This window comes from Amphiura filiformis, chromosome 14, assembly GCF_039555335.1.
Source record: "Amphiura filiformis chromosome 14, Afil_fr2py, whole genome shotgun sequence".
Taxonomy (NCBI): Eukaryota; Metazoa; Echinodermata; class Ophiuroidea; order Amphilepidida; family Amphiuridae; genus Amphiura; species Amphiura filiformis.
Genome location: NC_092641.1, coordinates 34,479,168 through 34,505,163, shown reverse-complemented (window position 1 = coordinate 34,505,163; position 25,996 = coordinate 34,479,168). Strand labels below are relative to the sequence as shown.

General features: G+C 38.4%; 1 protein-coding gene across 1 annotated transcript in view; it reads right to left on the bottom strand.

Moving 5' to 3' along the window:
• Positions 1–25,996, bottom strand: part of LOC140170013 (uncharacterized) — a 44,223-nt gene that overhangs the window by 3,666 nt on the left and 14,561 nt on the right. The window contains exons 2-17 of the mRNA XM_072193325.1: positions 22,471–22,569; positions 21,383–21,499; positions 19,850–20,119; positions 19,177–19,437; positions 18,640–18,927; positions 16,024–16,302; positions 15,289–15,408; positions 14,390–14,506; positions 13,426–13,542; positions 10,269–10,409; positions 8,294–8,437; positions 7,864–8,013; positions 5,581–5,691; positions 2,013–2,132; positions 1,719–1,838; positions 1,213–1,458 (exon numbers count right to left, since the gene is read on the bottom strand). Of these exons, the coding sequence (XP_072049426.1) occupies positions 1,213–1,458; positions 1,719–1,838; positions 2,013–2,132; positions 5,581–5,691; positions 7,864–8,013; positions 8,294–8,437; positions 10,269–10,409; positions 13,426–13,542; positions 14,390–14,506; positions 15,289–15,408; positions 16,024–16,302; positions 18,640–18,927; positions 19,177–19,437; positions 19,850–20,119; positions 21,383–21,499; positions 22,471–22,569 (2,700 nt within the window). The remainder of the gene's footprint in view (positions 1–1,212; positions 1,459–1,718; positions 1,839–2,012; positions 2,133–5,580; positions 5,692–7,863; positions 8,014–8,293; positions 8,438–10,268; positions 10,410–13,425; positions 13,543–14,389; positions 14,507–15,288; positions 15,409–16,023; positions 16,303–18,639; positions 18,928–19,176; positions 19,438–19,849; positions 20,120–21,382; positions 21,500–22,470; positions 22,570–25,996) is intronic.

Sequence of the window (25,996 nt, the reverse complement as noted above, 5' to 3'; positions counted from 1 at the left end):
TATTTTATATTCATAATACCATTTTTAGCTCATTATTTTTTTAAGTATTTTTCTTAGTGCAATTTGAAAATGCTCCTTCACAGTATGTATATGTCTCTTGTAATCCTAGCTGGCCTAGGTATTTAAATGTATTTTTACATAGTGTTTGTATAAAGTATATTGTATGTGCAGTTCTATGGTATTACCTCTATTATTCATATTTTAATTTTACTGTACCTGTACTGTTTCAAAAGTATTTTAATGTATTTTGTTTTGACCCCTGAGCACCCTTGGAAAAAGTGCTTGCACTGATGGGGTCTCCCCAGGCAAAATAAGATCTAATAAAATAAAATGAAATTATTGATTTATGGCTACTCAGTGTAAAGCTTTTACAAATTTCGCCCTTCTATTGGACACATTTCTCCATGGAAGCAAGACCGCAAAAAAGTCAATCGAGGAATCAAGAACTTGTCTATTTAGCGTATATCTTGGGAGCTCCTGGGGTTATCCATGTCATCCCCCAATTATGCACATGAATGTTTCTGACCAAATTAAAAGGGCATTTCGTGATCCGCAGCCTCATGCCCTACCTTTCTCAAAAAAGTTGAGATTTTTATACCACTGGAAACTTCTGGCTCTTAATGTTTAGGTACACAACATTTCTGGCAGATTAATTTGTTTAAGATTAAGATGGCCACCAAGATGGCCTCCAAAAATGGTCAAATTTCAAAAAAGTCACATATCAGTCAAAACATATTATAAAAACATAAATAAAGTGACTACAGGTTTATGGCCATTAGAAATTCATTTCTGACATTTCTAATTTCCTGTTGTACATCAAATTCAAGATGGCAGACAAATTTTAAAAAAAAATGGCCGTCAAAAGAGGTCAAATTTCAAAAAATATATATTATAGGTTTATAGCCATTAGAAATTCATTTCTGACATTTTTAATCTGCTGCTGTACATCAAATTTAAGATGGCGGACAAAATGGCCGCCGCCAAAACAGGTCAAATTTGACAAATGTCTATATTGCCGTACGTATTGGATAAACGTTCAGATAAAATGATCAAATAATGTTTCTGATCATTGAAAAATCACTAGCGTGCTAGTGTACAACAAACTCAGGATGGAGGCCAAAATGGCCGTCAAAATGGGTTGCTAGAAGTGGACCTACCTGCCTGGACGTCCAGGCAAGTAGGCCCGCAAGTAGGTCGGACTGCTACAATTACCTTGAGAGCTGGACACAGTGACAGTGAAAGTACAGCTTCCCATGCTGTTGTTAATGTCTGAAGCCGTTACTGTCACACGTGTTACTCCAATAGGGAAGTAATTGCCGGACGGATTACCGTTGTACTCTATGTTGTAAGGTGGGGATCCTCCCATAACTAGCCCTTCTCTATAAAACACCGTAGTGCCAGGCTGTCCCGGTGGTGCTTGCACTGCTTGATTTGTTGGGCATATCAATCGTAGAGGACCTGCAATGTCAAAATGAATCCATAAAAAAATTGAAAATGTTAGGAGAAAACAACATCAACACAACAATGCCAGTCAACATTCATTTGTTAAGGAAGTTTGAAACGATTCTCTTGAATGATAAAATGTGAATGATAAAATCCACGTGAAATGACATGTTTTCAAATTATGAAGAAATAAGAAGTTTGGGTCCAAACGAAACAAATTAATGCATTTCGAAATCCCTGAATATCACTTAAAGCATAATGTATATATAGCCTACCTTGTGTCGATATTTCGCAAGTAAGCCCCGTATACTGACTTGTACAAGCACAAATGTAATTTGTTCCTGCTGAGGTGCATGTCCCGCCATTTTGACATGGACCGCTTTGACATGGATTAACTGCAAAGAGAACAAATTTTATTATATTCATCTCCTCCATATAGCAAAAGAAATCTCTGTTTCCAAATATGAAAAAAAGAAAGAATTGTTTGTCCAAGCGAAATAAATAATTAATTCGAATCCCTGAGTGTCACTTTGGTCATGCTGGAACCAATAACTTATAGCAAAGCCTACCTTGTGTTGATGTTTCACAGGTAGGCCCAGAATACGGACTTGTACAAGTACACACGTAATTTGCACCTGCTGAGGTGCATGTCCCGTCATTTTGACACGGACGGCTTTGGCATGGATTCACTGCAAAGAGAACAAATTTAACGTTATTCTTCTCTTCCATCATTGAGGAAAAAGGCTTTTAAAGTTCCTCAGCCTGCATATAAAAGCCCTAGGTGTCAGTCGGGTGCAGTGAACATAATTGATGATCACGTAATGTCCTGGAAGATCTAGTTGGAAATCGCAACACATTACAACCTTCAATAAATGTCAAGTGGAATTTCTACCGCTATGTAGGATTCATTGTAACAGTAAATGTACCGTGTACCGGCACCATCTATTGCCATAACTAGAGAATAAATGTATTGTTTTTAACTACTCTCATACATCTATCTATCTATCTTGCGGACGCATCCGAGAAAGAGTTTACGATTCTTTTCCAGGAATCTCTATCAGCCATCAGATTTGGGAGGTCATTAATTTCTTGATTGACGTCCCTTGCCACATCGATGTAGTTGAATGGTCTTCTTCCTCTACATGTTCGTGGAAGCCTCATACAGATGACATCTGAAATTATTTGGTCTTTTGCACGGTAGCAGTGGCCTGCAAATCTGGCTCGCCGTTGAGCAACGATGGAGGACACCTGTGGAACACCATCATAGATCTCTGCTTTGGTTTTATGTTCACGCCAGGATATATTTCGAACCCTCATCAACAGCCGGGTGTAGGTACCATCAAGACGGTCCTGAAGATCTTTCTTCATTGTCCAGGTCTCACTTCCATATAAGAGGATACTCTCTATGCAGGCTCTAAAGAAGGCAAGCTTGGTATTTCTTGATATGTTGGACTGCCAGATGGTGTGCAGTTTGTTGCAAGCTTTCCATGCTTGAGCTTTGCGAGTCAGAAAGTCTTTCTTGCTGTCGGCAACAAATGAACCAAGATATTTAAAGTCCGACACCTCCTTGAGTTGTGTGCCATCCCGAGAAAGGATTGGAGTTGGGTTCTTATCTCCATTAATACACATATATTCTGTCTTCTTGGAATTGAGAAAGAGGCCAACTTTGGCGGAAGCATCTTCTAAAGATGACAGAAGATCTTGGGCATCTTGTGATAACGTAGCTGTTAAAGCGATGTCGTCTGCGTAGTCAAGATCGGTTAAATACTTGTTCTTCTCTCTGCTCGTCTTATTGGGCATGATGTCAATCCCTTTGGACTTGTCAGTGTCTATCGACTGTCTGAGGAGATAGTCTACCACTATCACAAAAAGGTAAGGGGCCAAGGTGTCGCCCTGCAGGATTCCAGCAGTAGAGAGAAACTCTTCAGTTGGTCCATCACCTGTTTGTACAAAACTTGAAGGATTATCATACATTATTGCAATAGCATTCACAATCTCCTGAGGGATCCCATAATTACGAAGAATATGCAGCATGGCCTTCCGGTTAACACTGTCGAAAGCTTTTGAGAAGTCAACAAACACAATATATGCCTGCTTCTTTGAGATTTTAAGCTCTTCTATTATCCTTCTAAGGGCTAGAATCTGTGGTGTGGTTGATCTACCCTTGCGAAAACCATTTTGGTTACGTCTGAGAATAGGATCTAGATGAGGAGAAATCCTGTTGAGCAGCATAGTGTTATACAGCTTGGCAGCAAGTGCTGACAGTGTGATACCTCTATAATTTGATGGTTGTGAAAGATCCCCTTTCTCCGGGAGAGGAATAATTGTGGATCTTGACAAGGCTTTTGGCTTATTTCCTTCATGGTTTCATTACAGAAATCAAGCAGTTGCTGATGAAAGAGTGGGTTTTTCCAAACAATGGCTGGTATGTTGTCAGGACCAGGTGTTTTTGACTTGTTGAGCTTGCTCAGACCTTTTTGCAGTTCCTCCATAGTAAATGGACCAGTGTGTATTGGGAGATCGTCAGAGACATTGCTGTTAAAGAACGTATCTTCAAGGTTTACGTCTTGCTCTGGTTTCCCTAGTAAGTTGGAAAAGTGTAGAAACCAGTTGTCACGACGCTCTTCAGATGTATTGCCTTTCACTCTAACCACAGGAGCAGATTTGGTGTCAGTTATCTCCCGGAGGAGTTCCCAAGAAGCTGCATGTTTATATTCATGATGGAGGTTGTCAAGTTCCTCTGTCTTCTTTTGAATAGAGGACTCCAGAGTTTCTGTGTAGGCTTTATCAAGAGTAACTTTGGCCGATTCGAGGAGCTTTTGTGATGCCCGGGTGGATCTAGCATTGTGTTTCATAGATGCACTCTTTAAGACATCTCTTGCCTCAGTGACTTTGTCTGATGCAGCAATGTTGTAGGACTGCTTTGATTTTTTAGGGAGCATCTCCAGTGCAACTTCCTCATTAGCCGCAACTAAGGTATCATAATAGTGGTGCTAATATTGGGTTCTTGTAGCTCATCGTGTAGAGAACTGAAGCGGTTATAGACTGCTACCACAAACTGCTCACCCAGGATGGTGTCTCTGGTAACCTTCTTCCAGTCAATACGTTTCATTGGGTCTTTCATGGAAGTTCTGCATTTCCGGTAGCTGATTTGACATTTGCATGAAACAATCCTATGGTCCGAGTTCACACCCTCGAAGGAGCTGTATGCACGTGAATTCTTGATTGAGTTGATCCACTTCTTTCTTACCAGGACAAAGTCTAGTTGAACTAGTTGGCCATTAGGACGCCTATGTGTCCATAATCTGTTGATGCGGTTTTGAAACCTTGTGTTTGTGGCTATGAGGTTATGTTCCTGCAGGAAGTCTTTCACGTGGTTGCCATTTCTATTGGTTTCTTTAGCAGGTGTGAAGAGAGCATCCAATGGCCCAAGCTGAGCATTAAAGTCTCCTCCAATTATAAGTAAGTTATGAGCTGGGATGGCATTAACTGTAGAAGAGAGTTCTTGGTAGAAGGAGATAACAGCTTCTTCAGGTTGTTCGTTATGTGGACTGTAGCAGCAGAGAACTGTGGATGTTGGATTGCCCAGCAGAGAAATTTCCATAATCCGTTCATTATGACTAATAATGGACATGCAGGAATTGATGGCTCTTGGTGAGATTAAGAAGCCTACTCCACCAGTGGCAGCATTCCTTTGGTTCTTCCATGCTGAAGAGGTGACTAATCTGTATCCATTCAGATCTTCCTGCAAGAGGGAGTCATTGTGACAAATCCGGTGTTCCTGCAGACATATGATGTCAATGCCATAATGTGCGGCTTCATGAGCAAGTTCTTCTTTTTTGGCTAGTGAGTTGAGAGTTCTGATGTTGAAAGTGCTGATGGTTCCATCATCTCATATAACACGGGCGACACTAATACGAGGTGAAACAGAGTTGTTTTACATCAAAAATAATGGTAATAATCAAAAACAATTTATTATTATTATTATTATTATTATTATTATTATTATTATTATTATTATTATTATTATTATTGTGTTGTTGTTGTTGTTGTTGTTGTTGTTGTTGTTGTTTGTTGTTGTTGTTGTTGTTGTTGTCGTTGTCGTTATTAATGCCAACCATAACGCATTATCCATACCTTCACAAATGACTCCAGTGTATTCTGCGGAGCATCTGCAGAGAAAATATGTATTGAATGAAATACATGTCCCTGCGTTCTGACATGGATTACTCATGCATGGATCCTCAACTTAAAAATAATAAGAACAAAGTTAAATAATATAAAGCCAATGGAAAGTAAGCAACGTAATGATTACATACATACATGTAGGTTAGTATAATTTAATATGTGGGGCGCATAACACAAATAGGCTTCCTAATCATTTATGTGTCATAACCCAGCAAACACAAAAACGTTTTAAAAACATTTTAAATAAGTTATATTTTGGCGTTTGGTTTAGGTAAAAACGTTTTAATAACATTAAAATGTCGGGTTATATAAAGGTCATGATAACGTTTTAAAACGTTTTGTATGAAAACACACTACAACAATATTTTTAAATGTTTTCAAAAAATGTTACTGTAAACTATTTTTGCAAACATTTTTGCCAAATATTGTGTCAATACTTAAATAACATTATGTTAAAATATTTGAACCCAGCAAACACAGAAATGTTCTTAAAATGTTTCTTTCAAAACCTTTTAATAACATTTAAATGTCGGGTTATATAAAGGTCATGAAAACGTTTTTAAAACGTTATTGAAAATATTTTGGGCAAACATTTTTCGCAAAATATTTTTTCAACTAAAAATAACATTCTGTTTAGAATGTTTTGTATCAAGTTTTCAAGAATGTGTTTGGAATGTTATTAAAACGTTTTTATACCCTTTATATAACCCGACATTTAAACGTTTTCTGTAAAACATTTTTGTTTGCAGAGCAGTAGATTATCAAAAAATGTTTTTTAAGGTTATGAAAACGTTTCATACTCTTAATATACCCTTTATATAACCCGACATTTAAACATTTTCTGACAACCTTTTATAACCTTTTGCGAATGATATCGAAAACGTTTTGTGTTTGCTGGGAAGGTACTGAAGAATTAGATAGGTTCTCATTATCACAATTCACTGCATTAAAAGCACCATTTTTGCCTAGTTTATGATAATTTACTACCCTACAAACAAAAATGTTTTGGATTTAAGTTGTCTCGGTCCCTGCCGGTTTGTATTCCTCCGTCACAAACCGTCTGGCGAGAACCTGTGAAACGCCACGATCGCTGATTGATTAATGAGTTTCCAAATAAAAAGGTTTTCTTTCAATTGGCCGTGGAATCATATGGCTGCTGAATCGTCTTTCATGCCAGCGACTCGCAGCGCGTACTCGCGTTGCGTTGATTTATACCACCACATGGCTATCCATCAACCGCTGCATGCGCTGAAGCCCAGCGCTTAATTGACTCAGTTTTTTACCGAGTTGATGTTCGGCCAATCAGAAAAGATGTACTATGAGGTTGTCGCCGGACGGTTTGTTTAGTGACGAAGGAGCACAAATCGGCTGGGACCGAGACTAGGATGTAATCTCAGAGTAGTGCATCGTGCTATTTAGTGTCATCTGACAGTTCAAAGGCTTTCTGTACTCGGCAAACACAAAACGTTTTAAAAATGTTATATTTTGGGTTTGTCGGTGTTGGTACAAACGTTTTAAACACATTAAATGTCAAAAAGTTCTTTTTGTCAGTCGTTTTAGTAGCGTGATATCCAGGGGCGTAACAAGGGGGGACAGGGTGGATGAAGTCCATGGGCCCCGAGGGCTCATGGGCCCCCGAGCATAAAAGCGAAAATTAAGGGCTGATAATGGAGAGCAGGGCCGGATTTACCATTGGACCAGATGGGCCCGGGTCCAGGGCCCAAAAATTGTTAGGGGCCCAAAATGGCCCTATGCATCTTTCTTTTAACCCCAATAACAGCATGTTTTTTGCCAAAATAGGGCAAAATTGTAAAATTTCTGGGGCTAAAATTGTCAAACAAAATATGATAGTCCGCCTCTATATTATACGTAAACCAAAACTTGGCCACTGACTTGAGTGCACATGCCTTCCTCGGCACGTGAGTTCGGGCCTCCAAATTTTGGCCTGGCCCAGGGATCCCATAAGGTAAATCCCGCCCTGGTTAAAAGGGCCCGTGCTGCTCCTTGTCCGTGGGCCCCTGATGCTCTTGCTACGCCCCTGGTGATATCAGTAAACAATACATTGTAGAAGTGGTGAAATTATCCTTACGATACTAGTAGGAGGAGGAAAAGGACTAAGACCTTTAAAAGGGCGGAGAAGGAAGAGGGTGGAACAAATAATTTTGAACACTTTCGCTTCAATATTCATCCTGTTACCCAAAAATAATCAAGTGTTACAAATTATACTCTTACTAGTAAGTTGACATTCTCGTCCAAAAAATCCTCTCGGGCATGAGCAGATGCCTGTATTTCGGTCTGCGTAGCTGAAGTAAGCGTTGGTACAAGTTCCTCCGTTTCTACATGTCAAACCCGTTGTGCACATATCGAGAACCGGATTATTCGCTGTAACATTAAACAACGATAAAATAGATTATGTGTAAGTGTATTGTCACACTTGTAAGGTTCAGACCCGAAACATCGTATCGTTTGCGTTCGGAATTATAGTTTATTTAAACAAAGGCCTGTGTTTTATAAAATAGAGATTTTGCTTAATATGAGAATCATGTGAAAATGTAGGCCTACCTTGCAGTAAGATCAAAGTAGCAATCCAAATTTAAACATAGGTGGTGTTGCCCCGTGACTTATAACACAGTGAGCATGGTCGTGCACATTTGACACTTACCCACATTTGAAATGCAATTTCGACCACCATATCCATTCTCACAAACACATGTATACTCGCTCAGTCCATCAAAGTTGTCCATGTCGTTACTGGTGAAACATTCTCCAAAGATGTTGCATGGCCGATTATTGCATGGACTAGTTGCTGAAATATTATCAATGTCAATTTATGCAATTATTTTCAACAAAAAAAACCTTTATATTATGCATTATGAGTTATATACAGGCTTGACATTACGTACGGAATATTTTCGTCACGAAGTACTACTACTAGACAAGTCTCATCAGTAGGGCAAAAACCTTTTTTGTCTCACTAGTGGTCGAAGGCTTTTTCCAAAAAAACTACCCCCACTCCACCGCACCCTGGAAATCAAGTGCTGCGCCCCCTAAGGACAAGTGAGTTGTACTAGTACATACAGGGTGTCCCAGAAAAAAATACCGACCGAATGAATTTGGACGTAAGTCGAGCAGTAGGCAGTAGGCATCACAATCCAAAAATCTAAATATCAGGGTGTAGCCCATCTTATTCTGCATCTTATACGTTAAATTTACTGGAATCGGTTGACTGATTACGAAGAAATGAGCGATTACCTAACGTATGTGTCAATACATTTTTTATTCCAAGTTTGAAAGAAAGATCATTCAACATACAGTGGTTAACTGTCAATGGGCTTCATGTTTTATTCTGTGAAATCCAAGTTCGTTCTTTTTAAACAATCTCTTTCTTGGAAAACATTTAATTAGGTTTTGTTCAAATTTGAAAACCTGCACGATATTGAAAATGAAAGCTTGCATGTAAGATGATGCTCGGTACTTGTAAATATCTTTTTTCGTTAATGTTCATATAATGTATAAAGAATTATTGCATAAAAGAATTCCAGCTGGCTTAAAAAATTTCACACACACATTTAAGTTCTTGGAATATTTCGTAGAAATTGCAATGCAAAATTTAAAGCTTTTGTAACTTCAACATTAATGTTGCATGGTATCAAAATCACACGTAAACTGTAAGCACTTGATCATTGTCATTCTTGGCTCAAATGTTCTTTGGAAAGTTAAAATAAATAACATATCTCCACAACCTAAAGAATTAAAGTTGGAAAGTTTCCAATTGCAGAAATCAAAGTTTTCTCGGACAAACTGTTATTCATCTTCAGTGAAAGCATGAATAACATAACACAGTCGGATTATAAAATAGATAATGTGGACTAAATTTAATGAGATACACAAACTCTAGGAAGGGGAGAGCGAGTATGAAAAAAGCTCCTGTTGATCAAACTTGGAATGAACTGCATTGATGCGCGCATTATGTAATCGTTAATTTCTTCGCAACCAGTCAATCGAATCAAACTGAATTTTCCTACGTGATGCACAATAAAATAGGGTATGCGCTACATTTTAATTTTTTTGATTCTAATGTTTACTTCTCGACTTACGTTCAATTAATTCACTCGGTATTTTTTTTCTGGGACACCCTGTACGCATCAAGCATCGTATATAATCGTGTGGGTGATCAGAGTCTAAGGAAAGAGAGCTCTGCATTTGCATCAAGCATCGTACGATCATGATGATCGCGTCAGTGGTGTAGCTAGGGGTTTTGGCGCCCGGGGCCAAGGATACATAATGGCGCCCTTCCCCTTCATTTTTTAAACAACTGCTCGCGGAGTTTTTCACAGATAGCATTAATTAATTTTGGTTATAATGAAGTTGTACATTTTAGTCTTATTGATCTTTCAAATGACTAGTAGTGCTAAATACTAAAATTTTGACTTTCATCGCTTGCAGGGGGGCGCAAAATCGATGCTGCATGCTACTTACGTCAATTCAGACCCCCCCCGTGGGGTCCAGGACAAGTGCCCCTCTGCCCCTCGCTACGCCACTGGATCACATGCGATTGAGTTGTACATTCGCATTTAAGTATCTTATGATCGTGTGGGCGATTCATATTCAAGAGACAAGCATAATGCCATACTTACCTACGTTTGTTGCAATTGCACAATTGACTCCTCCATACCCTGGCGGACAAATGCACAAATACCGTTTACTTTCCAAATCAATACACGTCGCACCATTTTGACACGGAAATGTATTACAGAACTTGTCATACACCAGACTTGCTGTGTGATAATAAAATGAATAAGAAAATAATTTAGTAAAGTAAAACGCGTTACCTGCTTATTAAAAAAATTCCATTTTACCAGTGTTTACGCTGTTTGGAAAGTGAAGACATCAAGCTGCGATGGGTTCATTATACTCTCCAGCTGTTTGAGGCACAAGATGACAATATGTATGTACAGTGTGAAACGTGTGAGGAATAACCTCCACCACTGAGATCTGAAGCTGAGCTTGCTATGGTACAAATAAAAAATACTAAAGTCAAGTCACCTGGCATTGATAATGTGGCTTCTGGGTTTTGGAAGGCAACTGGGAAAGAAGGGATATACCTCATGTGCATGGCGACTTTGTTGTTGTATCATCTGGAAAAAAGAAATGGCCGACAGACTGGCGCACAGTGTCATCGCCCCGATATCTTCATGGCAGAAATCGCCATGGTAGGTTGAATCCACCGCCACGCATGGCCATTTTGTTCCGACCTGTTTAATAGTTTTGAGACGCATAATGGGCCGAAGGACATCTGACTAAGGCTACTGACAATTGCCCGGTGACTGACCACACTGTGTGTGAGTCGAGCATGGTACACCATAGGTCATATGCTTTTAGACTACCCACGATTGGCCTATACACTGCGCTATATAATTCGGCACATATAAAATCAGAATTATTGTCAGTTTTTGAGTTCAAGACACAAGCTTCTTTCTCAAGACGCAAGCTAACGACTATCATATCTGTTCAACACGTATATTCAAGTGCAAGCACATCTGGGTTTTTTAGACGAAATCATTTACGGGAGATATTCATCATTTTCCACCCCGGTATCCAAAGATTTTCGCCTGAATATCAAAATCTTGCATAGCACATTCACGTGTATCGATCCCGGGTATTGATTTTAGTATCTCTGGTGTACCAAGTAAGTATTAGCCAGGCGATGTCGGTGTGTGGCGTAGATACATGTATATATTCCACTGCCGAAAAGGGGGAAAAGAGTACACCAATCACGGGACAATCAACCTGATTTGCCATGCAAGTAAAGTGCGTCTAAAGATCATCATCAAGAGAATGATAAACAAACTGGAGCAAGAAAAATCTGATGAACAGGCAAGATTTCGTGACTGAAGTGGAACTAGGGACCACATTGTCAACATCATGAATATTATTAAGAAATACAGAGAGCATAGACTTCCTCTTTACGTGTTTCATACAGTAAAAAAAGGTAAAGCTTTTGACTGTGTTTGCCATTCTCAGATGTGAGAAACTATGAAGAAGATGGGTTTCTCAAGTCAACTTGTGGACCTGATCAGCCGGTTCGTAATCCATAGGTTGTGTGTTCGAACCCCACTCGTGTCAACGTATTGTGTCCCTGAACGAGGCACTTTATCCTCATTGCCTGCGGTTGGTTGGGGTGTGTTTGGATGTTTGTATAGTTGGTTGTTTCAATGTTGCAACATTATACAAATTGCATTGTGTCTGTTTAGGCGTGTTCAATGTGAATTCTAGCAATTTGACCTGCTGTTCACCATTAAAATTTGAAATAAACCTTACTAAAAGAATTATTAAAAAAAAAAAAACAAGTAGTGGGGCACATATTGGTTTAAGATCAGAAAAGGCTTACGACAGGGCTGTGTAAATTAGTATTACAGTGTAGTACTAAACTTATTTATCATTTATTCTGAAGACATCATGAAAACAGCTTTGGGGGGGTTGAAGGTGAAGTGAAGTTTGGCGGTAGAAGCATCACTAACCCGCGGTACGCTGATGATACCACTCTTATTTTTGAAGCGCATCAAAGAGGCAACTGTGAAGAAAAAACCTTCCCCTGGACCCATAGAAGTCAAAAATAATGGTTGTTGACAAAGAGTGAAAAGGTGATTAGCTTGTCACAGATGAACAGCAGATTGAGGAGGTGAAGCAATTTGAATACCTCGGTTCAATGACTACCAACACCGGTGATAGCAAAACTGAAAGTATGAGAAGACTGGCTATTGCAAGGCATGCCAAGCATATGGAAAAGCCGATGCCTATCCATTGACCTGAAGGTATGCCTACTACAGAAGGTACCAGTTGTGTTCACCCCTGTATATCCTACATAAAGACAAATATGTCAAAATTAAAACAAGCAGCTACAACCTGTACTCGTTCGCTCTGATTTAAGACATTATTTGTTAAAATTGGTTGAGAATTAAAGAAGCGGTGATCTAAAACCTAATGAAGAAACGAAATCAAAAGTTGCACTTTTGTGTTCTAATCAATGAAAGCACGGCGCTAGTTTTAACGTGCTAATCAATGGAAGCACTGCGCTAGTTTTTTTGTTCGTGAACTCGTTGTGTACAGATCAATAGGGCATGCAATGGAACAAACTGCAACCTTCAAATTGTCATCTTCCTTGGGTTTTTGATCGTCATGTCTTTATTTTTTAAACATTTCAACGAATGAGGTCTTAAATTCGAGGTAAAAAATGCAGCTAATCGCTGCTGGTTCCAATAATGACATATCTGTCTCTGTTCAGGATATACAGGGAGTGAACATAACTGGTACCTTAATTCTTTGGCTTACTGTATTACGTGTAACTGAGATTTCCGTGTTACTTACAATGCTTACGGATGTGAGTCTTGAGCTTTGAACAAGAATGATAGCAAAAGAGTTGATGTTTTTGAGATGTGGTGTTACAGGATGCTTCTGCAAGTGACATGGTAAGACCTGAGAACAAATTCCAGAATCCTAGACAAAGCTAGACAAGATAGGTACAAGTTTAACCATCTGAAATGGCAGCATGGAGAGAAAGCTGAAGTACTTTAGCCATATTGTCAGGAAACATGGAAGTGTAGAAAAACAATTTTTGCAAGGGGCTATGGAAGGCCGACGAGGAAGGAGACGTCCACCAACATCTTGGATTGATGTGTGGTTGCATAATCTTAAACATAGATAAACATAACATAACATAACATAACATAACATAACATAACATAACATAACATAACACGAGACATATAGCATGGCATGACATAATTTACTTACCGGTTGGACAATTGATTCCTGGAATGCATTCGCAGCTGTATCTTGTACATGACTGAGAGTCACGTGTGCACTGATAACCTCCTCCACAGGGATTGTTGAGACACGGGTTTGGCAGCGCTGGATTGACAAATGACAAGCAAACAATTCGCCATAAAAGTGATGATGTAACAGGATTAACTACCATAGCAATAGGTTTAAACAATTTTTGAATATATCGCCCTACACTACAAGCAGGTTGCAATCGTCACCTGCGTATATCTGCAATCATAGATTGAATACAATACCGCTCTTTTCAAAGATACTAATCTAACAGGTGCGAGTGATCAGCATGATATGAATATTCTATACAATTACGATCCCGGTCTTTATCCCTGCTCTTTGACATCTATGATTCAATGCAGAGGTAACGCATGAACGTACTTGTGCAGTGCGAAATATTCATAAATTGTTTAAACATATTTCTATGGTAGTTAATCTTGCTACATCATCACTTCTACGGCGAAATACAAAACGGAAAAGGAACGTATTGTTATGTGTAAGTGGGGACCTATTATGAGTTTGGACTCTTAAACTCCAATATCATGAATATGTTTCCTTGTCAAAATAATACATTTATGTGATGATTCTTTCTACAGCACTGACTGGAGTTTATTGTCCATAGAAAATATTGGAAGATCTCTCACATGGTGCTAAAGTATATGGTGCTTTCTACTACCAAAATTGGCAGAAGTATTTTAGATTTGTGAGGATGATATGGGTGTATGCGTGAACGTGCTTGGAGTGACAGAAAACATTAGACAGACACCCGGTGAACGAACGTGAACATGGTGAACGCGGTACGTAAACCCGAGATGTCACGTGATGCCGCTGTAGCAGATCGGCATTCTTCAATGGCACCAAATTTACATTACTGTCTCGTTCACATTCGTCCATCTAGTGCTGACTATTCAAACAGCATACGTACGTTCCTGACAAAACTGGCCCGTGTAACATCCGACACACATGCATTGATATTGCGCGCAGCTGTTTGCTTGGCACATAGCTCCATTCTGGCACATATGACAAGAACAGGCGTCTACTCCTGAAGGAAAACACGGGAGGAAAACGAATAAAAATTGTTTTATAGAAATCCCACATTATTGCTTTAATCGATTCGATAATCACATACTTTATATCCTACGGCGTATCCCTCAAATAGACACTGAATAGAGCATGCTACAAATCTGAAGTGCCAACTACAAATGGGGATCCACGGATCTCTGTCTGGAGATTATTTTCCTGCTACTTTTGGTATTTCCTTTCCCACGTAGAAACCATTGGTCAAGAAAAACATTGGGCGACAAAGGTGCCCGCGGATTTTGGCACTTACCTGTCCCACAAAACATGTAGAAACATATAGTCTGATCAGCTCGTAATCGCATATAGCTGATCAGAGTATATGGTTAAAGGAGTATTTCGTGATCCTAGCATCCTCTATTTATGTCATTTTTCATTAGATATCCACGAAAAAAACCTATTCCCAAAATTTCAGTTGATTCCGATTTTGCGTTCGCGAGTTATGCATAATTATGTGTATTACACTGCTCCATAGACAATGCGTTGTAATTTCGTTCTGGTGCACAAGAACGAAATTCAAATTTCACGATATCTTTCTTTGCTAAACGAATTAATCTGCAAGCAATATTTTGTACATAAACATTATGTAGCCAGAGGTTTCCAGTGATGTAAAAATCTCAACTTTTTTGGAGAAAAGTGGGGGGGATGAGGCTGTGGATCACGAAATGCCCTTTTAAGAGAAACATTGGGCGATTTTTGGTAATTTCGGTAATGTTGTCAAACCCCTGGGTTCCCATGTGGACTTACTTTTCTCGCAGAATTGTCCATAGTAGCATGGTGGGCAGACACACCTATACAAACAAGATCTGGGAAAGACTTCGCATTGCCCTCCATTTTGACATCTGTGACTTTCACATGGATCCATGGCTATAACCAAAAGTAACATCAACACGTTCAGTGAATTGCGTAATCGGTTGCATACATTTTATGCTTATTAAATGGGCTTCCCCAATTTCTTTTTAAAAATCGCTTTGCGCTCCCCATTTATTCTGAAAGCAGGTCTGTTTGCCCACATATTGCCAAATAGCAGATCTTTTGGCAAACTGCAGTTACAGTTTGTACCCTTACCCCCAAAAAGGTGTGACGTACCCTTTATGCCCCCTAATTGGGCTATTCCATTTAAAATCCACACTACCCCTGTAGAAGATTGTAGAAATATCTTCCACAGGGGAGAAAGAATTTCAAATGTAACGAACATATTGGCATCACCTTTTGAATTTCGTACGTCCCCCCACCCCTGAGAAATATTCAACCTGAATCTTCCACAGAGGGAGGGTGAGTTGGTTAATGTGCTAATTCCATTTGAAATTCATACGCCCCCGTAGAAGATGTTTTCCAAATCTTCCACAGGGGAGTGTGGATGTTAAATGGAATAGCCCAATTTGATCATCTGATCAATACACCAACAACCAATTGGCTATAAGCCTATACCCGCAATAATTGGGGAAGGAATTATAAACTTCTATTGTCAATTACACGTACATTTAACAACGATGCTAAAGTCGCATGACGCCATCTGCCCTCTTGTGTTATTGAGTGAAGCTTTGATCGTTGTCATCCCCGCATACATATCTGCCAATCTGTTAGATTGTGGTGGGAAGTTCGTCGCTCCAGATCCAACATACTCAATACGATTCGTGTTGTCCATATCCGCACAGTTGTACGCAACGTCAGCTTCTGGCCACGACATGTCAATCATACATTGTCCATCACAGATAGTTTCTGATTGGTTATCTGGACATTGTATTCGCGGAGTATCGTCTGCAAGAGAGGGGAATCATAAGTAGTTTTAATTACGATATCCTTACACCTCAGAGGATAAAACTAGAATTGGTTCCATTTTTTGTTCTATGCCCCTATACTTCTCACGAGGGGTCGAAGGTCATACTGGGGCCAAAAGTTAATATCCGTTCTATCATGCTGTAATATACCTCAAATTGTTCCTCTCAGGATTGCACTAGGGTGCTTTTTAAGGAGTCAAATAAGGTAAAATGTCAAATATCTCATGCACAGAAGCCAAATTTTCAAAATGCACCGATTCAATCGAAATTTGTCTCAAAAATTACTCCTCTCGGCAAACCAAATAGAAAAATCGAACTTATTTTTACATAAAATACGAACTGTTTGAAACCGGTTTTCTCTCATGTTTGTTGAAATCAGAGAATCAGAGCCCTGAGGTGGTACTACAGCCCCTGATAAATTTTGTGACTAATTTTGCATTTTTCTCAAAAAATAACTATACACCCTGGTAACAAAAGTTATGTATATTGTAGGGGCAAGGAATCCAATTACTTCACTGTAATTTCAGTGATCCAAGACAAGTGGTTCATTTTATATGTTAATTATGAAATGAGGTACATTCTTGTAGTACCTCTTTTCTTATCATAAATAACGTACCGCTTGTCACTTGTGTTGAGTCACTGAAATTCCAGTGTAAAAAAGGTATTAATTGGATTCCTTGCCCTATAATATACATAACATTTGTTACCAGTGTGATATTTTTTTAGAAAAATGCAAAAATAGTCACAAATTTATCAAGGGGTGTAGTACCACCTTAAATTTGATCAACATTGAAATTTTCCATGCCCTATATGACCGTTTGAGCAAATATCTAGTTTAAGGTCTAAAAAGTTTAAAATAACCTTACTTAAGATATACTCTGGTAAGTTATGTTGGGTGCCCATGGGGTGGTCGAATTAGCTCCCTGAGTAAAGGTTAGACCGTTATGCAGTTCGAAATAGTTGAACAGAAATCATAACATTTCGGGTTGGGAGCTTCCGGGAGAGCAGAATAAATCATACATATTATGAACGTTATGTGGCTGTCAGTTGCAGTCCCTGCCCCCGGACCCGGCCCGGGGATAGCGGGGACTTAGGCGGGGACGTCATTTTGGAAACTGTTACAAACATGTAACAGTCCTGGGCCTGGCTAAGTTCCGGTGAGGGGAGGTAATGTTTTCTTGTACATCCCCGGGCAAGTCCTTACCCCTATCCCCGGAGTAACCGCCGGAATGATCACAACACGTGCATGAAATCTGAAACTCAAATCATAATATCAAATAACCTGGATTCCCCTGGTAAACAGAGCAGTGTTTCCCCTGCTTACAACCCTGCACAGTTGAGAGTACTGTTTTATAATGTCCTGGATAGATTCCTGGCTCTTTCAAGATGCATTACATCCCCGTATAAATCGCTATTTCTAAGGACCGCTATCTCTAAGGTTCGCTATCTCTGAGGTTCGTTATCACTAATTACGAACAAGGTCCACTATACCTAAGGTTCGATATCACTAATTTTTAATAAGGTTCGGTATTTCTAAGGTTCGATATCACTTATTTTAAATAAGGTTCGCTATCTCTAATTTTAAATAAGGTCCGCTATCACTAATTTATTGAAAGTTCGCTATATTTAAGGTTCGCTATCACTAATTTTAAATAAGGTCCACTATCTCTAATTTTAACAATCTAGGTAACCCTAAGGTTCACTATCTCTAATTTTAAATAAGGTCCGCTATCTCTAATTTTAAATAAGGTTCGCTATCTCTAATTTTAAATAAGGTTCGCTATCTCTAATTTTAAATAAGGTTCGCTATCTCTAATTTCAAATAAGGTTCGCTATAGCGGACCTTATTTAAGATTAGTGATAACGAACCTTAGGTATAGCGAACCTTAATTAATTAGGGATAGCGAACCTTAAACAAAATTAGTGATAGCGAACCTTAGGTATAGCGGACCTGTATTGCAATTAGTGATAGCGAACCTTAGGTATAGCGAACCTTATTTTAAATTAGTGATAGCGAACCTTATTTAAAATTAGTGATATCGAACCTTAGAACTAGCGAACCTTATTCCAAATTAGTGATATCGAACCTTAGAAGTAGTGGACCTTTTTTTAGGTATAGCCCTTTACTCTATTAGAGATAGCTAGATTCTGATCTCCATTATACTTTACACGGATAGTGATAGCGAACCTTAGAGATAGCGAACCTTAGAGATAGCGAACCTTAGAGATAGCGGTCCTTAGAGATAGCGGGATGTCACGCGGCTAAGTCCTCATTATTGCTGGGCCCCTGGAGGCAGAGATTGTAATTGACACCTACCAATGCTATTGATCATCACGCTGAATTCACAGTAGTCCGTTAGGCCATCACTATCTGTTGCTGTAGCTCGAACAGTCCACGATCCAAGCGGAAAGGAGGCAGTGACTTGGTCTGGATTAGCAGTATTGAAATTGATGAAACCCTCTGACTCTATGTAAGTTATACTTAAGATGCTTATAGGCCTACTTGCGGGAACATTTCCTGTGATCATGGTGGTAGCAGGGGCAAAGCTGACAGAATATCCTGAATCGCAAGTGGACCTTATAACATCCATTGGACATCTTACCACTGACAGAAAGAACACGAAAATGTAAAAAAATAAATAATGAAAGATTTAGCAGTATTCCGAATGAGGATTTTACAAAGAAATCAATGCATAGGCTACACCGCTTAGTTCGCCTGCAATTGCATAAAAATAGAAACGTTTCCTTTCGTACTCAATTATTTCAAACAAAAGAAAGAAAGCCTAATGAAGAGCCCTGGTCGTGGAACCAATATAAATGTTTCTTGAAACTATAAATGCAGATTACTTGATACCTGCTCTGCAGCGTTGAAAGACACACGAGTCGTCGTTGCCGAACATATCCGCAGCGTATACTTCAATGTCATAGCATCCAAAAGGAAAATTCGTAAGTACGTGTATTGCTTGATTATACAGATACGTTTCCGTGTTGCCGTTGTACGTATACCTAAATGTAATGCTCTCGCGGTCTTCAAAATTCATGACGATTGGTTGGTCAAACGTATATTCAGCAGACAAGCCTGATGAATTCATAGGACACGTGATAACTGCTGGACCTGTGAATATTCAAGAGGTGCTCAGTATGAAAAAAAGTTATTTTTATAGGCTACCATTTATAAACCCTGTATTTTCCGTTGCTTAAGTTACGTTCTCCTTATGCCCTCGTCATTCACTCGGTCGGACATCCGGGAACATTGTCCCCTTCGTCCCCTTTGCAAAAGCGCACGCATAGCAACCAGCTCGAGAAAGGGGAACTGCACATGCACTGGTTTTACAAGGCTATTTCCCCTTTGTGACGTCAGCCCGACCAAGAGAGTCCCAAAGTTTGTGGCAACGGTAATACGCACTCAATACGTTGAATTATACACTTACTCTGATCGTCAAAAAGGTTCAATTTGGGAAATGTTAAAATTGTACCCAAGTATTTTTATATACTCGTGATGGCTACGGGTCACGATAAAAACCTACCAACACTAAAGGTGCATGTGGCGGACTCTATTGTATTTGTGATCGACACTTCCACCTGCGTCGGCCTATCCGTTGGTAGCATAGTTACGCTGTGGGTAGCATCATCAATCGGATAGGACACATACATGTCTCCGCGGATGGAATTATACCTATAGCCTATTATATTCACTCTTTCATCCATTCGTATGCCGAAGAATACCGTAGGGTTAACAATTGTATATACGCCATCTGCACCTACTGTTACTTGTCCAGGACATTCAATGCCTATATCTAGGATTGAAAAAATAAATGAAAGAAAGAAAAAGAAGCGATAGGATATTAGCATGAAAGTTCATCTGTATTGGTAATCCATTTAGGGAAAGATTTTAGGGATTTTTAGATTTTAGAGAAGCTGTTGTTGCAGAAAAGGATCATGTACAAGTTGTAACAATTTTTTTAAAATAATTTTTTACAATTTTGAAAAATATTATTAGGCAATCATATCACTTATTGATTGTGATATCACTTATTACTTTAACTTGGTCGTCAATCTAATTTCTTTAGATACTACATAATATGCTTTGTTTCAGTGGTCTACAAGTGAAGATATGGTATTATATAAAGTAATCCTAATTACAAATAGGTCAAAACTGATTTTTCAAGGGGGTAACCCCCTTAACACTTTTTGGTATGCTTTGGTGGAGCGGCAGGGAGAGGCTTTGCCGAGGAACGGCCCTGATCATAATCTATAGTTAGATTGTGTATATTCAAACAGAAGTAAGATGGATTGGGAAGCAAGGGGTTAACACACTACTCTTTTCTAAACTGACTACGATATACATGTACAGACATGTACACGGGACCGACAGCTTAACCTCCCTTCCGCAGGACGGGGTACTTTCATGAGGATTTTGCTAATTTAATAACGAAACTCAATACCCAGGAAGTAACCACCGACGGAAATTGAACCCGGGACCTTACGCATAAAATTTGAGTACCCTAGCCGTTAGGCTACGGTTTCCCATATCGTCACCTTGATGCAATAATTGCCGAATCATGTCTCTATTACCATGTGCACCTACTGCTGTAATAATGCCACTGACATTATCAATTATAGGGTGACGATATACAAAGGGAACAGACTGGATCTTCTACATCTATGCTGTGACCACAGGATCTGTGCTGTGACGGACTGTGCATTTTAAAAAGTTAAATCGGGACGGCGAAAATTTAAAAATGTATGTCTTCATTGTCTACTCTGGTAAACTCAAGAGTTAGACACTGTTGAACATTATCGGAAAAAAAACGCGCGAACATTGCTACGTGCCTGAGCATTTTAATGACATTGTATTTTTCCCTTCGTAAGGAAGGGTCCCATTTTATACTACCTGCTCTTAACCACTGCACTTGAAAAATCAGGGCCATCAGATCCAGGTATGTCAGAACCAACATTTTGGTACGTTTTGGATATCTTATAAGAGTATATAAATGAATGCCCCTTTACCATCAAGAATGTCAAAATAATCCTTGAAATATTCATACACAGTAGCTTACCAGTCCGAGCTGTTTGGCATACTATTCCTGAGTAACCATTTATGCAAGAACAGATGGGTTGGTTTCCTCTCGTCGCACAATTGCCTCCATTCATACATGGATTTGGAGAACAGGTATCTTGAAATAAGAAGTAATATTATAATAGATTTAAGGGAACTGGAATGAGCGTTTTGAGCGTTTCGACAGTATTTTTGTGGGACATGAGAGCACATCAGACATATCGAATTGCATTCTGAATACGAAGAATGTCTTTCTGATATCAAATAATGTTCATTTTATGAAATTTACAATATAATACAAATTTTATGACAAATTAATCAAATTTGATATTTTTCACATTTTTGAGATATAACAGTCCTCGAAGTAAATTTTATAAATGTAATGATATATTCTTAAAGTGTATCTAGCTGGGAGGAAAAGCCGACGATCAATTGAAAATTTTGACCTTTCATATTGAAGATATGGATTTTTTCCCCAAAAGACCTATTGTTTGTTGGTGTTTTAGGAAAAAAGTCCATATCTTCAATACGAAATGTCAAAATTTTCAATTGATCGTCGGCTTTTCATCCCACCTACATACACTTTAAGTATAAATCATCAGATTTATAAATCAAAATTATTTGATATCAGAAGGACATTCTTCGTATTCAGAATGTAATTCGATATGTCTGATGTGCTCTAATGTCCCACAATAAATACTGTCCAAACGTTCATACCCATCCCTTAAGCAGATACATTTCCAGATTATGGTACGTTTTCTGTCTTTGCTTGTCACGTGGTATGTTGAAGTAATGAAGTTGCGATTAGGCCTATATGTTCAAATTTTCAAAATGGCACCAACAAGTCAGGTGGTCGAGTGGTAAAGGCGCTGGTAATATGTCGATACTGTATACATGATGATAGCGGCGCAGTGCAGCGTGGGTTCGAGCCCCACCTCTGCCGAACTAAATTTCCTTTTTTTTTTAATTTCACATTATGTTAGGGAAATGTGGCTGGGAGAATTTATGTATGACGAAGAGTGGTGTGTCCTAGGACCATGATTAGTTCAAGAGGGGTCAAGAGGTCATGTTCTGGAAAAGTGTACTTACCTATTCTGTTACAAAATGGGCCTGTGATCCTTGGCGGACATGTACATGTCCCCCCACTACAAGTGCCTCCATTCTCACAGGGCCTTGAAGAAGAACATACTATCGCAAAAGAAAAGACAAACGTATCGTATTTTATATTAGAGACTTTGCGAAATGAAGTTTGAAACTTTACTGTAACTTTAACGGCAACTTCAAAAATATCGATTGCATTTCTTGTTCAAATTCACTTCAACGCGAACGTCAGATTGGTTTCTGTACCAACAGCGTCTCGTTGTTTAAACTAGGGGAAGTGTATCAATGGGTGATCAAAAGAAGGGTATGTAAAAGCGACTGCAACTAATTTCTCACTTTTGTTTGCTGAAGTGCTTTGTTGGTAACACTTCAATACAATAGGCGCTTAGTTTGAATAAACATGGATTACATCTCTAGGCGATGACCAATACAATGGGAATTAGGCCTATGTTATGAGCTATACGCTAATATTATACTTCTAAACATGTTTCAATTAAATATTCTTGTGATAGGCCTATATTATTATCCCGGATTATTATAATAAAAGCTCAATTATTCCAGTAAACGTTAGCTTTTTATATTTCCATTACTGAAGAAGTAGACCCCCTATGTAGATATTGCTATATGCAGTTCCAATATTAAAAGACTAATTATAAGAAAGTAGTAATTCCGTCAACCGGTTTTTTATCACGACATGTGCAAGACAGCCGGATAGTGACGTCTAGAAGGCTCATTTGTTTGTAATAATAGGCCTACTCTTTTAATAATAAATAATTTGGTTGACATACAATATCTATATATGCCCCAATGTATAACTTGTGTTTGATGAGTGTGTTTAAGGGGGTACTACACCCCTGCCCAAATTTGTGCCTATTTTTGCATTTTTCTTAAAGATTATAGCGCATTGGGGACAAGTAAGATATGTATATTATAGGGGCAAGGACTACAACTACTGCATTGTAAATTTTATTTCAGCACAGACAACAGTTGTGGAGTTACTGTCAAAAATGAGGGAAACCCAATATTTGATCAATAAATCAATAACTACTTGCCTTGAGTTGCTGATTTTTCAGTGCAGTAGTTGTAGTCCTTGCCCCTATAAAATACATATCTTACTTGTCACCAATGCGCTATAATTTTTGAGAAAAATGCAAAAATAAGCACAAAATTGGCCAGGGGTGTAGTACGTGGCACGTGTTATATCAGCATTCTGCTGAATTGGGTACACAAGGTAGGCCTATTAAAATGAATAAAATAAAATAATTAAAAATAAATAATTAAATAAAATACCTGAACAGTACAAGTATCTTTGGTTATATTAGGTGTAATTATAAGACACGCAAAGTTGTAAAAAAATGTTCACAGTAGCGTAGCTGCAATTCGCAGAAGTTTAGTACACTGCTAGGTCCCGTAAAATCAGGCCATTTTTACGGGAACGTAATCCCCTTGGCGTTGAAGTTAAGCCAAAACTTGGTTCCGCAAACTGATTTGGTGTATATACGTCATGAGCACACACAAAAGTATATATCAAGTGTGACGTTTGGAACAAAAATTATTTTGATCTAATTCAATCAGTAATTTTCAGCAACATGTAGCATGTTTTTTACCCAAACCAAATTAGATTTCCAATAAATCGGTCTATTAACTAGATAATACATAAGTGGTAATTATGTAGTCTATGAGGAAATATGCAAACTATTGTTCTTAATTATGACGTATTTTCATCATAATTTACAGCACACTATAGATTCTCGCGTTAACTTTTACTTCAAGCGGCTTTAATGGCAGAGTGGTTTTGAATACATTATCCTCTATAATCCTCTAGACGTTATAGTTTGTGGTTTCAAACCTCATTTCGCAAAGTCTCTATTGTCATTTTATTATTCGCGTTATGTATACGATTAAAAGAAACTGTAGTAATGCGGAATCACCGTGTGACTCCATTAATTTATTAACTTTTGACTGATATTTCTATCCAGTGTTGACGATAAAATTAAATTTTATTTACCTTGAACATATATAGGCCTATACATCGAAGGTTCAGAACCAGAAAGCCTTAACTCACTTTTTGACCATTTTGAGATTTTGGTACCAAAATAATCACCAGCACCCACAGATTTTTTCAATCAATAAACTTAAACCCAATCAAACTACATATTGCAGATATAGCGCAATTCTAGTTAGCAGCAGCTCAATACAACCAATTGCAGTTAGGCAATTGCAATTGTAATTTAGTAACTCCGGAGATTTTAAGAACACTATGCAGTAAAAATCAGATATTTTCAAAAAATGTTGGCAGACTTCAAAAAATGATTTTTCTTAATACTTTGTGTGTGGATGCACCTTGGGTCAGAGTCTACAGGAGTGACAGTCACATCGCCTCTAAACCCTTGGTTGCCATGGCAACAGCGAAAATGTAAATTTGCCCAATTTTCAGCATTTTCAGTATTTTCCCATGTAGCAAAATGTAGAAATATCAGGTCAGATTTCAGGATGAAGGAAATAATGTTCAGTACCCTTCTTTTATACAGTGAATAAAACATCCTTCCTCTCTATAAAAATCATGTAAACACAAACAAATCATTTTCAGAAATGGGTGAAACTATTATGTAAAATAGGGGTGTTTTTCATTATTTTCGCAATGCCAAAACTTGTGTTGGGAAAATTGATGTAACCCCCAAAGTAACACTTTTCTCACAATTATCTGTTCAGAGTAGGTAGATAAGATGTTGGTCTAGTAATATCATGAAAAAAAAGTTTTGGTAAATTTCATACGTGGGAGCAGTGTTGCCAGGACAATTGCACAATTTTCAGTTTTTTAATTTAATATATTATGAAAAATAAGGACTTTTATCCACCTAGGGGATGATGATGCATTTTTATGATATTAGTATGAAGACATTACCAACTGTAGTGCATGAGTATCAAGTATTTCTGCCTAAGTGTTGCCAGAAACCTCACTTTTTTTATGTTTGAGATTTTATTTACAATGGAAAATGCTGATTTTAACAGACAACTCTCTTGTTAATTTTATGCAACACTCTAGTATTGTTATTTGGATTAAGTGCATGGTGTGACATGATTTGCATTGGTTTCAACACCAGTGTTGCCAGTAGCGTTGCCTTTTCAGGTGCTGTTATAAAGTAATTTTCATACGTGGGAGCAGTGTTGCCAGGAAAATTGCACAATTTTCAGGTTTTTAATTTAATATATTATGAAAAATAAGGCTTTTATCCACCTAGGGGATGATGATGCATTTTTATGATATTAGTATGAAGACATTAAAAACTGTAGTGCATGAGTATCAAGTATTTCTGCCTAAGTGTTGCCATAAACCTCACTTTTTTGACGTTTGAGATTATATTGATGATGGAAAATACTGATTTTAACAGACAACTCTCTTGTTAATTTTATGCAACACTCCAGTATTGTGATTTGGATTAAGTGCATAGTGTGACATGATTTGCATTGGTTTCAACACCAGTGTTGCCAGTAGCTTTGCCTTTTCAGGTGC